The following is a 16,403-nucleotide window of genomic DNA, read 5'->3' as shown; positions in this document are numbered from 1 at the left end:
GAGGTTGTTTCGAAGTCTCTAACTATATTAGTGGATTTGTCTATTTTTCCTTGTGTTCTGTAAGTTTTCGTCTCACATATTTTGACATTCTGTTGTTAGATGCATACACATTAATGCCACTCTTTATCCCTGATAATTTTCCTTGTCAAAGTCTGCTGTGTCTGAAATTAATATGGCTACTCCAGCTTTCTTTGTTTCTTTGTCTTTTATTCTGTTTCTGCCTTCTCTGGTTTTAACTGAGCATCCTATATGATTACATTTTCTCTCCACTTTAACATATCAGTTATATTTCTTTTTTAAACTTTTTAGTGGTTGCCTTGGAACTTGCAGTATACATTTACAACTAATCTAAGTCACTTTCAAGTCACTTTCTCCTACTCTCTTCATGAGTAGTGCAGCTACCTTATAACAGAGTGTTTCTAATTCCTCCCTCCTGTCTTTTATAATATTGCTGTCATACATTTTACTTATCCATAAGCTATAATCATTGAATACCTTGTTGCTGAATACATTATTATAAACACCTTTTTATCAGTTAAATCAATTAAGTATAAGAAAAACAATGGATTTTATTTTATCTTTATTTATTCCTTCTTTAACATTCTTCTTTTCTTTATGTAAATCTGAGTTTCTGACCTATATCATTTTTCTTCTCTCTGGAGAACTTCTTTGAGTTCTTAAGGCAGAACTTTCTTATAAGGCAGGTTCACTGACAACACATTCCCTCAATTTTTGTTTGTCTGAAAAAGTCTTATTTCTCCTCAACTTTTGAAGGATAACCTCTCAGGATACAGAATTCTAGGTTGGTGGGAGTTTGTTTTGTTTCATCACTTTAAATATTTCACTCCACTCTCTACTTGCTTGCATGGTTTCTGAAGAGAAGTCCAGTGTAATTCTTAACCTGTTCATCTGTAGGTAAGGTGATTTTTTTCCCTCTACCGTCTTTCAAGATGTTCTCTTTGTTTTTGATTTTCTGCAGTTGGAATATGGTATGCTTAGGTATAGATTTTTTGGTATTTATCATGCTTGGTGTTCTGTAAGCTTCCTATGTATGTGGTTTGGTGTCTGTCATTAATTTTGGAAAATTTTCAGCCATTATTATTTCAGTATTTCTTCTGTTTTGTTCTCTTTCTTCTCCTTCTGGTATTCCCATTTTGTGTACATTACACATTTTCCAATTTCCCACAGTTCTTAGATGTTCTGTTCTGCTTTTTTCATTCTTTTTTCTTTCTAGTTTGGGAAGTTTCTGTTGACGTATGTTCAAGATCACTGATTCTTTCCTCAACTGTGTCCAGTCTCCTGATAAGCCCATCAAAGACATTCTTCATTTGTATTATGGTGTTTTTGATTTCTAGCATTTCCTTTTGATTTTTTCTTAGGATTTTTTCTCTGTGATTAATTACCCATCTGTTCCTCCATGTCTCCACTTTTTCCATTAGAGTCCTTAGCATATTAATCATATTTATTTTAAGTTCCCAATCTGATAATTCCGAAACCTCCACCATAACTTGTCTGGTCCTCACACTTGCTTTGTCTCTTTAAACTTCGTATTTTGCATTTTAGCATGCCTTGCAATTTTTTGTTGAAAGTTCATGATGTATTGGGTAAAAGGAATTGTAGTAAATAGGTCTTTAGAGTGAGATTAATATTTATCTGGCTAGGAGTTAGGCTGTGTTTGTTGTTTGCTGTCGCTGTAGGTGTCAGAGCCTAAAATTTTCTCTGGTGTTCTTGTTTTTGTCTCCCCAGTACTGACTCCAGCGGCTTGCTCCTGGGTTTTTGCTTCTAGTAAGCTGTGATTCTTGGTATCCACCTCTCTCTCCAGTTTTGGGGGCAGCAATTTGCCCTCTGACCTCAATTATCTGATGTAACTAATAAGAGTTGTTGATTTTCAGTTTGCTTAGCTATTTTCTTGTTGTGAGGACATGACTGATGGACCAGAAACCAGAAGTTAGAGACAATGGTTTTTTAAGTAGTGTTTGAGATTTGTTCTGACCCTGGAGGGCTCGTCCTAGCAATCTTTTTCTGGTTCTCTCCAGCAAATTAACCAGCCTACAGTTTAGCCTGTATGGCCAGTGAATCTACAGATCTCTACTCATTTGCCTTTCATCACAGCCTCCACTGGTTGTGAGAGTGCTCTTAGGCTAGAACTTCTCACTCTGTTACAAATGAAGTCAGTTTCTCTGGGAAGAGACTTGGAGCTATCTGCTTTATGGCCTGCTTCTCCGCCAGGCAAAATCTTCAAGCCAAGGCTCTCAAGCTGGTGGGGGGAGAGGGTCAGTGGCACTTTTGCCTCTGAATGACTCCCTTACTCTAGCTGAGCACATGGGGTTGGGGCAGACATTAGCCTCGGATTTTCTTGCCACTCTCAATGTGGAACCACTGCTTTATGAGGTGGGATAAGGGTAATCAGAGCTCCAGTATTCTTAGGCATGGCAGGCCCAAGATAGAGCCTCCGTCCCATGAGTAGGGGCTAGGCAGAAGGGAGTCCCACCTCTTGACTGCACTAACCTAGAACCCAGGCCCAGCAACGAGGAGGTGGAGGCTGGATGGAAAATGCTGTCATTCTACCCTTCGAGGGAAGGTAACCCTCTAGGAGCCGGGGGTTGAGGGAGCCCTGTGCTCTTGGCTGTACCAGTCTGGAGTAGAGTTTTCATCTTGCTGAGCTAAGAATGGTGGAGAGGGAGCACATATTATTTCAAACACCATAGACTCTTACTGTTCTTACTGAGTTCTAGTAGATTTTTTTGAGTAAATGTTTTTTCATTTGTTATATGCCTCTAGGACCACTTCCAGAGACTTTAATTAGTTGTCCTTTTATAATTCTCACCATTTTACTGGGGAGCATGTCCATAGAGCTCCTCATACTCTCATGCTAGAAGTGGAAATCTGGACATCTTCTTATATCATCATAATGTCATTATCATGCCCAGCAAAATTAACAGTAATTCTTTGGTATCATTTAATGCCCGTATTGTAACTTTTCCAATTTAGAGATAGCTGCTTTAATTGAAAATTTTTAAAAAATCAGGGTAAGTGGCATTGATTGGTGATCCAATGGTAAATACCATTGGAGTTCTTTAATATTCCATTCAGGGGTGTTTTACCCATAGGTTAGAATCATATATGAGGTTGCTTTCATTCCTGTGAAATTCTGTTTGGTTTAAACCTTTGAGTCAGTGAGAGTACATCAAAGTTGAATAAAATTGTCACCCTAAAAATTGTTTCTAAATAGTAGTTTAATTTTAAAGTTCATGAGTTTAAAAAAATGAAAACATCTATGTACACCTCTTAGTAGTAATCAGGGAAGTATATATTAAAGGTAAGAGACTATTTTTCATATCAAAAATATAGTGTTCAATATTGACAGAAGTATAAGCTTATTCAACCTTTCTGAAACACAACTTGGGAGTAAAAAAAAAAGCCTTAAAGGGTATTTCCTTTATTATCTACTAATTTGCATCGCAAATAAAGGAACTCTTTATCTAATTAATTTTCATTTTATGATGTTGGAATAACAGTTTATGAATGTGGAATTCAACAGAGATATTCGTATTAAATGTTAAAGAATAAAGAAAGAATTCAGTATGCTCCAATTTTGGAAAGTGATCAGCAGGTGGGTATGTGTATATAAAGAAAAGCTAGAGGGAAATGAACCAAGATATTAATACTGAGCCAAAATGTTAATTGGGTAGTTTTGTACTATTATAATTTATTTTAATTTATTATGTATTTTAGATTTTTTTCTATGAATGTGTATTATGAATTTTGTGATCAGAAAAAAAAATGTTAACATTTAATCAAGAAGAGGAAAACAAAGTAGCAAGTTGTATTTTTGGTATTCCAAATCTCTGAATTAAAAAAAAACAAAACCGTCAAATCTGAGCAAACACTACCTCATTTATGAAGAAGAATAATCTTTTTTTTTTTCCCCAGCGTTGCATCAGAGCCAAGAAAACTTTATGAAATGCCAAAATGTTCCAAATCAGAAAAAATAGAGGATGCTTTATTATGGGAATGCCCAGTGGTAAGATTTGTTTTTAGAGCACTTATTTCTAAAGCATTTTTAGCCTAGAAGAACAGATTATTGTTAATGTACTGCATAAAGAAATAAAACTTAGGCATCATAGTGATTCTTAAACTTTGAAAGGAATCAAGAAGAGAGCATATCTTTTGATTATCATTTTTCCTCACCAAGTAATTCCTGTCCTAAAAAATTATATATTAATACTATGAATATATTTTTAACTTTTAATACCATTTGTAAATCTTGAAAACTAGAAAAAGTTATGAACTGATTAAAAGTTTCATAAGCAATATAAGCTAGTTTATAGTTATTCTTAGCGTTTAAGAGATTATTCTACTTAATATATTGAGACAATAAAATATTTATTTAGGGCAACAGTTATGTTACGTGACTCTTTTTTTTTTTTTTGCGGTATGCGGGCCTCTCACTGTTGTGGCCTCTCCCATTGCGGAGCACAGGCTCCGGACGTGCAGGCTCAGCGGCCATGGCTCACGGGCCCAGCCGCTCCGCGGCATGTGGGATCTTCCCGGACCGGGGCACGAACCCGTGTCCCTTACATCGGCAGGCGGACCCTCAATCACTGCGCCACCAGGGAAGCCCATGTGACTCTTTGAAAGTGGATTCTTACGGGTTTCCTCTATGAATCTTTTTAGGAAAATAATAAGATAAAAATAAAAATAATAAAATAATAGATAAGCTCATTCCATCAGATCAGCATTGTCCCAGTGTATATTTTTTCAGAACACCGTTTTCATAAGATGTTAACATCTTATAATTGCTAGAGGAGTTGGGAGAATTAGGTTGTTTAAAGGGTTAAACAAGTTTATTTATAGAATTACTTCTCAGAGCCTTTAATACTATTAATACTTACAATAATACTACTGTTCATGGTGATTGTCAAACCGTTTTCCCAGCTTTTTTGATCATAGAACTTCCTATTTTGAGATATATTTTTAAATATTAATTTTCCATAGGATCAGTGTTCTAAGAAACACTTAAGAAGCGCTGCAACACATATATACAATGGAATATTACTCAGCCATAAAAAGAAACGAAACTGAGTTATTTGTAGTGAGGTAGATGGACCTAGAGACTGTCATACAGGGTGAAGTAAATCAGAAAGAGAAAAACAAATACCGTATGCTAACACATATATATGGAATCTTAAAAAAAAAAAAAGGTTCTCATGAACCTAGGGGCAGGACAGGAATAAAGACACAGACATAGAGAATGGACTTGAGGACACGGGGAGGGGGAAGGGTAAGCTGGACGAAGTGAGAGAGTGGCATGGACATATATACACTACCAAATGTAAAATAGCTAGCTAGTGGGAAGCAGCTGCATAGCACAGGGAGACCAACTCGGTGCTTTGTGTCCACCTAGAGGGGTGGGGAGGGAGACGCAAGAGGGAGGAGATATGGGGATATATGTATACATATAGCTGATTCACTTGGTTATACAGCAGCAACTAACACACCATTGTAAAGCAATTATACTGCAATAAAGATGTTTAAAAAAAAAAAAGTACTGCAACAGGGGCTCCCCTGGTGGTCCAGTGGTTAAGACTCCTCGCTTCTACTGCAGGGGGCACGGGTTCGACCCCTGGTCAGGGAACTAAATACCACATGATGTCTGGTGTGGCCAAAAAAAAAAAAAAGAAGAAAGAAAAAAAGTACTACAACAAACTAATCAGGTCTGTGAATCTGGCTGTTTATTTTTTAGGAAAAATAGAATATGTGACCAAAAATAATGTTTAAAGGTTAAGAGACTATGCTTTGCATTTATTATTAAAATTCCTTTTTTTTTTTAAACAGTTGTTTTTACATAAAATTGTAGTTTTCCAGAGCTGCTGCTTTCTTTTTCCCTGGACAGTTGCTTTCTTTTCATAGAAGTCTCCTTTTTAAAAATCAGGAAGCTTTAAATCTACGTTCTCTTCCCCAACTCCTTATTGAAAGTTAAAAATAACTTTTGTGTCCCCACATCTAAAGCCTTTTAATCCAGTCTCATTGGTGAGGGGAAGAGGATGACAGATTTCCTAACTGAGAAACATTTTGAAGACACCAGTGCAGAACACCAAAAATTTAGAGCAATCCTGCAAAAATAAAGTTTCTAGTAACCAAATTCCTAATCTCAATTCTCTTTAAACATTTCATTCTTATTTGAAGTGGAGCAAGATTTTCCACTAAGAAAAACTACAAAGCATATTGTATTAACATACTGATGTGAAACTACATTTAAACTAGCACCCTTCTTCTCTGAGATAATGTGTGAAATACAACTTTTAGTTTAGGAAAATAGCTTGAACCTATTATGTATGCTACTTAATCCTTGTTTTTTTAAGTAGGCAAGGTATAAATGGTACATTTTTAAAAACTCCATGAGGTGATACTTATGTAAGACACCAAAGAATAAAAATATTTACATCATTGCCTGTGATTTTAGTGTAAGACTTCAGTAGCTAATAAGCTTAAACACACACACACCCCCCCAAGAAACAAACAAAAAAACCTTGTTTCTTTCCCTGACATTTGAAAGGGGAGACAAACCTTAGGAGTATAAATAAAATAACTACACTTACATTCTTTTCTATTCACTCTTCAGCCCAAGCAATATAAGAGTAATTTCAACTTCCTTATTCTTAACTTTCCCCTTAGAACATCTTTTTTATTCTATAAATCAAAGTAGAACCCTTGGCTTCTCTTTCTCTTTCTGCCTTAGTCTTCCACCTTATGGCAACCCCTCAGTGGCAGGTACGCCCAAGCAGCTGTCCTCTCCCTTTGTTGGGGGTAATCCATTGGAGACAGAGGTTCTCTTTAAAATTAGGTCTGATTCTTTTCTTCTTTGGCTGCCTTGATTCTGGATTTTAGCTTTTCATTTGAGGTTAGAGTAGAGCCACAGTGACTAATGGGATAATTTGCTCTTTTGCCATTTTAACTTTTATCAAAAGGAAAACAAGAATAAAGAAACATCTATTCTAGCAGATGACTCTTAATTGCTTATGGTATTATACATAGTTTTAAGAACTGTTATTGGGGCTTCCCTGGTGGCACAGTGGTTGAGAGTCCGCCTGCCAATGCAGGGGACATGGGTTCGTGCCCCGGTCCGGGAAGATCCCACATGCTGCGGAGTGGCTAGGCCCGTGAGCCATGGCCACTGAGCCTGCGCGTCCGGAGCCTGTGCTCCGCAACGGGAGAGGCCACAACAGTGAGAGGCTTGCGTACCGCAAAAAAAAAAAAAAAAAAAAAAAAAAGAACTGTTATTGTTGCTATTGTTATCACAGCAGCATCAGTAGTACTCCTGTTACTGTTGTTATTATGATACTGAGTGGCTAACATTTGTTGAATACTTAATGATTAATACTTAATAAGTAATCAGTTATTTCAGGTACTGTTGAAGCACTCCATGTGAACAAACTCACTTAATAAATTAATGATGAAAATAATTATTCATGATTTTAATCTTTCCTTGTCTTAATTCTTTATTTGTGCATTAATAGTTCTTTTTTAATTTACTTATTTGACTACTTCTTTAAGTGTTTAGCTGTTTTCTTTGGATATGGATTACTGCAGATTGTTTATGACTGTGGAGTTTCAGTTTTATACCTCATTTTTTTTAAGGGAGAAATGCTTCCCAATACATCAGATTATAAATCCTCACTCATAGCACTGACTGCTCATAATTGGCTACTTCGTATATCAGCAACTACAGGAAAAGTCCTTGAGAAAATATATCTTGCTTCATATTGCAAATTCAGGTATTAAGTGTGACTTTGTTATTTAAAATTTTATTATGAAAAATTGAGACTTGTGGCCTGGGATATTTCAAGATTTTTTTTTTTTAAGTTTTCCATTGTATACATAGATCTCAGTTTAAAAACCTATTCTATTTTTCTCTCCTCATGACTACTTTTGAAGATTTGAGGATGGAGACCTTTTATCATTTATCTTTGTATTCCTCATAAGTAACTAACCTCTAGTAGTTGGCAGATACCCTTTCTTAAAAAATTTACTTTTTACAAATAGTATTTTATATGTAGGATGTATTTTATGGTAGATTTTTCTGAAGGCTGGTCTGTTGAGTTAAATTACCTACGTAATATAATCTAAGAACTGTTAATTTTTAACTAGCAATTTTATAAATTAGATATAAATTTTTGGAATGAATATGTGCATGCAAAATGTGAATGTAACATTTTCAATGCTTTTTGTAACTTCCATTTTAAATCAGGAATGGTTTTTTGTTTTCTAAGTTTTGAATACTGACAGATCAAATATAATTTTTATTCACTGAGACTCTAGAAGGATTAAAATTATATATATATTTAAAAATAGGAATAAATACGTATAAGGATCCAAGGGAATTCTTTTAGTTAGTTACTTGTTTTTAAAATAAACTGCTTTGCTTTTATAATTTAAGTAACTGAAAAACTGTTCACTTTTAAAATATCTATTATATTTTTATTTTAAGTATAAGGAAATTGACCCAAATGAATAAATTTCTTTTTATTCTTTTAAAAGATACTTGAGCTGGGACACTCCTCAAGAAGTCATTGCAGTCAAGTCAGCTCAGAGCAAAGGCTCAGCATTGGCCCAGCAGGTAGACATCTTTAAACATTCAATAAAATAAAGAATTTGTTTCCAGAGGAATTTGTCTGAAAATTTGTTATGAAAGAACTAATTATCTTTGATTTCTGAAGCATGCTATAAAAGTTGTTTACCACAAATTTAGGCAATTCCCTTCAAGCCACTCTGGGGAAATACCACAGATTATTTTATATTCCATAACGGAAAGAAATTTGAACCTTGTTCTTCAGAGTAAAGGAGATATCTTCTTCAAGCAGAGAAATCACTCGAGTTTTAATTGTTGATACTTTTTTCTATTTCTATTTTCTCATGTTAGTGTAATACTGTTTGTAATGCTAAATGATATGACCATGATAACTCTGTGTCTTGATTAGGCCCTTGATTATTAGAATTCCAATTCACAGTATAAATCATGTTGTATAATAATATAATACAATATATTAATTTATATTATAATCTATTATATAGTATATAAATATATTTTGTTATACAGTATATAAAGTATGTTTTTGGAAAATATATTTTGTTGTTAAGAAACGTTTACTGTTATACTTACTTCTATAGATTTTTGTGTGTATATGCAGTTTGTAGTATCTGAAGGACTAAAGGCTTAGTGGACATATTTTGAACATGCAGCCCTTCCTGTTTAAGTAACTTTGCAATATAGATAGAGGAGTGTTTTTAATTCATGAAAACAGTGTTTTTATTTTTTTAATTAAAAAAACTTTTTATAGAAGTATAGTTGATGTATGATATATGTTATAGATGTACAATATAGTGGTTCATGATTTGTAAAGGTTATACTCCATTTATAGTTCTTATAACATATTGGCTTTATTCCCCATGTTGTACAATATATCCTTGTAGTTTGTCTTATACATAATAGTTTGTACCTCGTAATCCCCTACCCCTATATTGCCCCTCCCCCACTTCCCTTTCCCCACTGGTAACCACTAGGAAAACAGCAGTTTTAAAATACTCTTGAGAGCTGCCTATGATTTTAGTCTTTCCTTTTAGGCAGGCATTCAACAACCTGTTTTGCTGTACCTTGCAGTGTTCCATGTGCTACCTTTTTCACTCATAGGGATTCTGGAGATCAACAAAAAGGTAGGAACTCATTTCTGATTTAATTGTAATACTAATTTTTTGACAATAAGGTGTAATATCATTGTTTAATTATTTGTTTATTAGGTGTTTGGATTGGAAATGTTCCCTTGACTGTACAAAGCTTGCTGATTTAGTTTATTTCATATCAAAATACATGAGAACATTTGATGTGGGACGAGAGTCTAATAGTCCCTTCATCTTTCTACATGTTTAGTTAGTTAGTTAGTTAGTTATTCTTGGCTGCTTTGGGTCTTCGTCGCTGCGCATGGGCTTTCTCTAGTTGTGTTGGGGGCTACTCTTCATTGCAGTGTGTGGGCTTCTCATTGTGGTGGCTTCTCTTGTTGTGGAGCATGGGCCTAGGCATGTGGGCTTCAGTAGTTGTGGCACATGGGCTCAGTTGTTTTGGCGCGCAGGCTCTAGAGCATAGGCTCCGTAGCTGTGGCGCACGGGCTTAGTTGCTTCACGGCACGTGGGATCTTCCCGGACCAAGGATAGAACCTGTGTCCACTGCATTGGCAGGAGGATTCTTAACCACTGCGCCACCAAGGAAGTCCCTTTCTGCATGTTTTTATGCTTTTCAGGTGGATAGTGTTGAGTACCAGTCATTAACAAACCACTGTTCTATAAAATTATGAAATGAGTAAAATATTTTTTTCATTGGGAATATTCCAAAGCTTGTTAAAAATGATCATAAAGGTAAAAAGCTGCAACAAAGTGCCTCATTTTAATTGCAAAGTATAGATCTAAAACTTGTTTTATGGTATATAAACAAGTCTTATAATTAAATATGTAAGTTCTTCAACTCATTCAGTGTTGGGTTTTGTTTTTATTTTTTGCGGTACACGGGCCTCTCACTGTTGTGGCCTCTCCCATTGCGGAGCACAGGCTCCAGAGGCGCAGGCTCAGCGGCCACGGCTCACAGGCCTAGCCGCTCCGTGGTATGTGGGATCTTCGCAGACCGGGGCACGAACCCGTGTCCCCTGCATCGGCAGGCAGACTCTCAACCACTGCGCCACCAGGGAAGCCCAGTGTTGGGTTTTATTGTTGTTGCCATTGTTCTTGATTTGTGGGGTGGTTATTTGGGAAGAAAGAAAGGACATATTTCCTCTGAGTAAAAGAATCAATAGTTTGCTAGTTTCCTTTAAAAAAATTGTTACTTAGTTTGGGTGAATAGTTATTTATTGGTCTATTCTACTAGTCTTTAATTAAGCACCTGAAGCATTATTGAGGCCAGGTCTTGAGGGTCCACTAATACTTATAAGCAAACAAGATGAATGTATTTTAAAAGTTTTATATAAGCATAATATACTAAACTGCATAAAGACTAAAGAACTAATTATTTATTAATTGTTCATTTTGTATCAGGCACTTTGAATATTTTACGACATATAATAATAGTGTAACATATAAAGTATTTAACTAGGAGGTTAAGCAGCTACCAAAATCCTAAAGGTAGTAAATGGAGAAGCTGGAATTTGAACTTAGATTTGACTCCAGAGTTTAAACCAAATTTTAAAATAAGAGTGGCTACTTTATTATAGCACTCATCATCTGAAAATACATTTGAATTAAACAAATCCTCCTTTCAAATTGGGGAATGAGGATCAGGGAATAAAAAGTCATAGGCTAGTCAAGAGCAAGGCAAACCATGATTATCCTTTTAAGAGATGACAGAAAACACAGCTCATAAGTGTAATTGTTCTCTTTGTGCTTGTGGATTAAGTGTGTATACTTATTACAGTCTACAATAGGAGTGAACACTTAGCAAAGTCATAAATTGTTTCTACTTATTCTTACATGTTCGAGATAATCATTTGAGGGATTTGATTTTGATTACAGTTATTTGAAATTGACGTTTATCTTTCACTTACCATGCATAATAAGACTACCTACGGGCCAGGCTCAGAATGTACTTTAAGCTGTTTGTTGGGGTAGTAAATCTTTACTAAATGATTTGTCTTGAGTAGAAACAGAAACAGATTTTCACTGAATTTCTACTTGTTCTTTCTTTTTTATTTATTTATTTTTGGCTGCATTGAGTCTTCGTTGCTGCATGCAGGCTTTCTCTAGTTGTGGCGAGCGGGGGTACTTGTTCTTTCATTGCTATGAATATTTGTTTATGTTAGTTGGCTTTTGTTAAATATTAAAATAGGCACAGAATCAAGTTCTTTTTAGAGCTCTATGGAGCATCATGACAGGATCCAGTACATAGAACAGAGACAGAAAGGGAACAATGAGCCAAAGCTCCTCAAGGTTAGCTAGGCTAAATGTTTCTGGATGTATTTGGTTTTTAACATGTTCGGTTTTAACAGTATTAGATATTTAAAGAACAAGGTAATGATAAAATTCTCGAGTAGGCTATTTTTTACTAGAATTACTTTCTTAGACCCAATCTTTTCACCTCCAGCTAAAAAAATGTCCCTTTATAAATAACATTTTATGAAGAATAGGTCCCTGTATTTATTCTGCCGTGCATATTCTGCGTGGTAGAATTAAATGGACTCAGTTTACACCTATGTCCATGAGGAAGAGGATTTGTTATTAAAAGATATTGACAAGACTGTGAAGCAAATGTATGCTGCTGCATCATTTTGAGGGGTATGTCTTACACTCCCATTAGTGCTTCAGTTTGAGACCCCAGTGGCTTACCACTCTGCCCTAATAACACCTTAGCTTCCAGTTTCTAAATTATAATTAAGTTATAATGCTAGGCAGCAGTGTTGTAGTGGTGGCCTGAATATTAAACAGATGGACAAACCACTCTGAAACTCAGAGGATTGGCCTTCTGGTCTTTTCTCAGGTGATATCTACCTTTCCCCTCAGATTTTCGGGAGCGTAACAGATGCCACCTTGTCTCATGGAATACTGATTGTGATGTACAGCTCGGGACTGGTCAGACTTTATAGCTTCCAAGCCATCACTGAACAGGTAGAGAAAACTGAAATTTGCCATATTGAAATTAACTTGAGATTTGGACTGAGGTATGAATTTTTTTTTGAATTTTTATTTATTTTTCTTATACAGCAGGTTCTTATTAGTTATCCATTTAATACATATTAGTGTATTCATGTCAATCCCAATCTCCCAGTTCATCACACCACCACCACCACCCCCCTCGCCACTTTCCCCCCTTGATAGGACTGAGGTATGAATTTTTTAATGAGATGTTTTTAAAGTAAGGCACTGTGTAGATTTCAACTCTACAAAACTGTACAAATGCAGAAAGACAAAGTAACCTTTAAAAGAGGGGTGGGAAAATAAACAGAAAGGCCCTTGAATAAATAAAGACATTTCCTCTGTCATATACATGTGAATTTGATTTTTTTCTCTCTCCAGACAGCAAATAAGTAGGTGCTAAAGCCACCATTTTTGTTTTGTTTTGTTTTTAGTTCATGCAACAGAAACTTGACTTAGGGTGTGCATGCAGATGGGGTGGGACTACTGGAACTGTAGGAGAGGCTCCTTTTGGCATTCCTTGTAATATTAAAATCACAGGTATGGCTACTATATAGTACTTTCTTCACCTTAAAAATTAAGTGGTCATATTAATAGTTATTAATTGTAATCATCCAAATGTTTTTTGCATGATTTAATTATAAATTAATTCATTTTATTCCTATGCAGAGTATTCTTTGCTTTTGAATAGGCATTCACAAAAATCTGTTATTCATTTAGATAAAGGCCTGGGGATGCTGGACCTTGCTTAGCCAGAGATCTGTTGCCTTTGGCAAGTTACTTTTACCTTTCTGGTCGTGATTTCCTTATCTGCAGAATAATAAGTTGCAGCAAATGATACCATCTTAGTTCCTTTATAACTTAAAATTTTACAATTCTGTGAAATTTACCCAACTTAAAGATCAACAAAGCACAAAAAAATTATACATAATTTTATAAATATAATAAAAATGTTCTATATTTAATTAGCTTATCAAATTCAGCAGTTTATTAAAAGGAAATGAACTGCTACTCAAATTGAGCAATGTGTGTTAGATAAACCATGACTGACCAGAGTTCATCTCAGCAATACAAGAATTATTTAATGCAGACAGATGTAAAACTGATATGAATAAATTTAAAAAGATAATATATTTTGTTATCCTAATATTTGTTTATCTTTAGTCTTGGTTCATTAAGAATCATTCTTGGGACTTCCCTGGTGGCACAGTGGTTAAGACTCCAGGCTCCCAATGCAGGGGGCCCAGGTTTGATCCCTGGTCAGGGAACTAGATCCCACATGCATGCTGTAACTAAGAGTTTGCATGCCACAACTAAGGAGCCCACATGCCACAACTAAGGAGCCCGCCTGCCGCAATTAAGACCTGGGGCAACCAAATAAATTTAAATAAATAAATATTTTTTTAAAAAAGAATCATTCTTTGTCATATTGAGGATATTTCCTTTTACTTCTAACCAATAAACATCACATATTTAGGTGAAACTCCAAAGGTTTTTCTAACGTGGGTCAAAATAAGACAGTAATTTTTTTCTATTATTACTATTTAACATTACATCATCAACAGATCAAGAAACAAATGAAAGATTTAATTGTGAGAAAGGAGATGTTCTTTTTATTAGTAAATGACAGACTATAAAAACAGTCCAGTATAGCCATTATTCAAGAAACTCAAAATAAATATTCTAAAAATTACTCGGGGTTTTAGATGTCTTGGACAAGCTGAATTAGGCAGTTCTGTGATAACTCAGCCTCAGCAATACCTCCTATATTTGATACAAATATGCTAGCAGGAATCTATTAAGAATTTTAAAACTACAGGCTCCAGTAGTAACTACAATGTATTATTTTGAAGAGAGTTTCCCCAAATGGTACATTGTTCTCATTGAAATGCAGATAGTAAGCAAATAAAGCAAAGAACAGGGTGATAAAGAAAGCTCATAGAGCCTTTGATTGTGCTGTGATTTTGGTCCCTGTCTGTAGAGAGAAGACTATATTTGGGATCACAATCTTGTTCTGCTACTAGTAAGAGTGAAATTCCACTACTAACTGGTGGTTATGATAGTGAGCAAATTACTTAACCTCTCTGGGCCTCACTTTTATCAACTTTAAAATAATAACATTTGAAAATATCTGTGATATCACATGCCATTGTAAAACAATACAGCAATTGTTGGACATTTAGCTTAGAAAAGTAGCATACTATGTTGGAAACTTTGAGTATTTTTTCAGACTATATTGACTGAAATCCTATTCATTTCTACAGATTTGTTTTTCAGGATCATTAAGCTCTGTACAAAATTATTCCTTTTAACTGTAAATAACTTTTTTTAAAAAATGCAAAGCAATTCATTTTCATTACAGAAGAATTAGGAAATAATGATAAACAGAGAAAGTTTAAAATACTCATAGTCCTCCTGCATAGAATTAACTGTTATCACCTCAGTGTGTTTTTTTGGTAATCTTGTAATGTATATATGTCTGAAACCAAAAAAGAATCATACTGTGAATACTCTTTCATAACTTGCTTTTTAAAAAAATAATGAATGAATGAATGAATGAATGAATGAATTAAATAATGGCAATTCCCTGGTGGTCCAGTGGTTAGGACTCCGTGCTTCCACTGCTGGGCTCCCAGGTTCTATCCCTGGTCAGGGAACTAAAATCCCACAAGCCACACGGTGCAGCCAAAAACAGAGAAAAGAAAAGAAATAATAAAATGATTAAAATAAAATAAAATAATTTAAAAAAACAACTCAAAGTATAATTTACATGCACTTAAATGCCCTCATTTTAACTGTACAATTTGAGTTTTGCCAAATGTTTATATCCATGAAACCACTACTACAATCAAGATTTAAAATCTTTTCATCACTCCAAAATGTTCCCCTGTGCCCTTTCCAGTCAATTCCCTCCCCATCCCCCGCCTTAGGCAACCAATGAACCTGCTTTCTTTCACTCTAGTTTTCTGGAGTTTCATATAAATGGAAGCATATGATATGTACTTTTTTATCTGGCTTCTTTCACTCACCATATTATTTTTGAGATTCATTGCATATTATTGCATATATCTGTAGCCTAACCCACTTTTAAATGTTAATATATTACAAATATTAATTTCCATCTAGATTATTTAATAGATGGTCTTATGAAAACAAAGTCAGAGTTCTATCTCTTTACTTCAAAAGAAATAATAGATGGATCAAAGATTTAAAGTTCTATAAGAAAACTTAGAGAATCTTTTTATCTCAGAGTTGAGAAGAGCTTTCTGACACAAATGCAGAGCCATTAAAGAAGGGATTGACAAATTTGGCTACATAAAAATAAAGTGCTGCAAGGTAAAAAACAAAAGCACACACATAAACCAACTCAAAAATCAAACAACGAACAGGATATATTTGCAACATACACTGTAAAGGGGTAATTTCCTCCTTATATATGAGTTCTACAGACCAGTAAGAAGAAGTGACTACAAAAACAACAACAAAATGAGCAAAGGATATTGTTCAGAAGAAGAGTAAATATAAATGACTTTTAATTTGGGGAGGACAAAGCCCAACGTCACTGATAAGAGAAGCGCAAGTTAACACTATCATAAGATACTTCTTTTCAGATTCTCAAATATCAAAAAGTTAGGTAACAGGGTTGGTGAGAGTATAGAAAAGGCACTTTCATTTATTATTGGAGTCCCTTGGGGAGGACAATTGGTCAGTATGTTTCAAAATTTTACATGCAT

At 34.9% G+C, this 16,403-nt stretch overlaps 1 protein-coding gene across 2 annotated transcripts in view; it reads left to right on the top strand.

The window, feature by feature from the left end:
* The window catches only part of DCAF17 (DDB1 and CUL4 associated factor 17), a 37,543-nt gene that overhangs the window by 2,477 nt on the left and 18,663 nt on the right, over window positions 1–16,403 (top strand). The window contains exons 1-7 of one of the 2 annotated variants that reach the window (XM_060016600.1): window positions 3,163–3,613; window positions 3,934–4,024; window positions 7,642–7,778; window positions 8,542–8,620; window positions 9,625–9,714; window positions 12,538–12,642; window positions 13,104–13,209. In XM_060016600.1, coding sequence (XP_059872583.1) covers window positions 3,585–3,613; window positions 3,934–4,024; window positions 7,642–7,778; window positions 8,542–8,620; window positions 9,625–9,714; window positions 12,538–12,642; window positions 13,104–13,209 — 637 coding nt within the window. In that variant the 5' untranslated portion in view covers window positions 3,163–3,584. Of the gene's footprint in view, window positions 1–3,162; window positions 3,614–3,933; window positions 4,025–7,641; window positions 7,779–8,541; window positions 8,621–9,624; window positions 9,715–12,537; window positions 12,643–13,103; window positions 13,210–16,403 lie in introns of those variants that run through there. The other variant, XM_060016599.1, reaches the window with a different exon arrangement.

The sequence above is a fragment of the Delphinus delphis genome, chromosome 7, assembly GCF_949987515.2.
Source record: "Delphinus delphis chromosome 7, mDelDel1.2, whole genome shotgun sequence".
NCBI classification, from domain to species: domain Eukaryota; kingdom Metazoa; phylum Chordata; class Mammalia; order Artiodactyla; family Delphinidae; genus Delphinus; species Delphinus delphis.
Note: the sequence above shows the minus strand (reverse complement) of the source record. Positions and strands in the feature narration are given on the sequence as shown.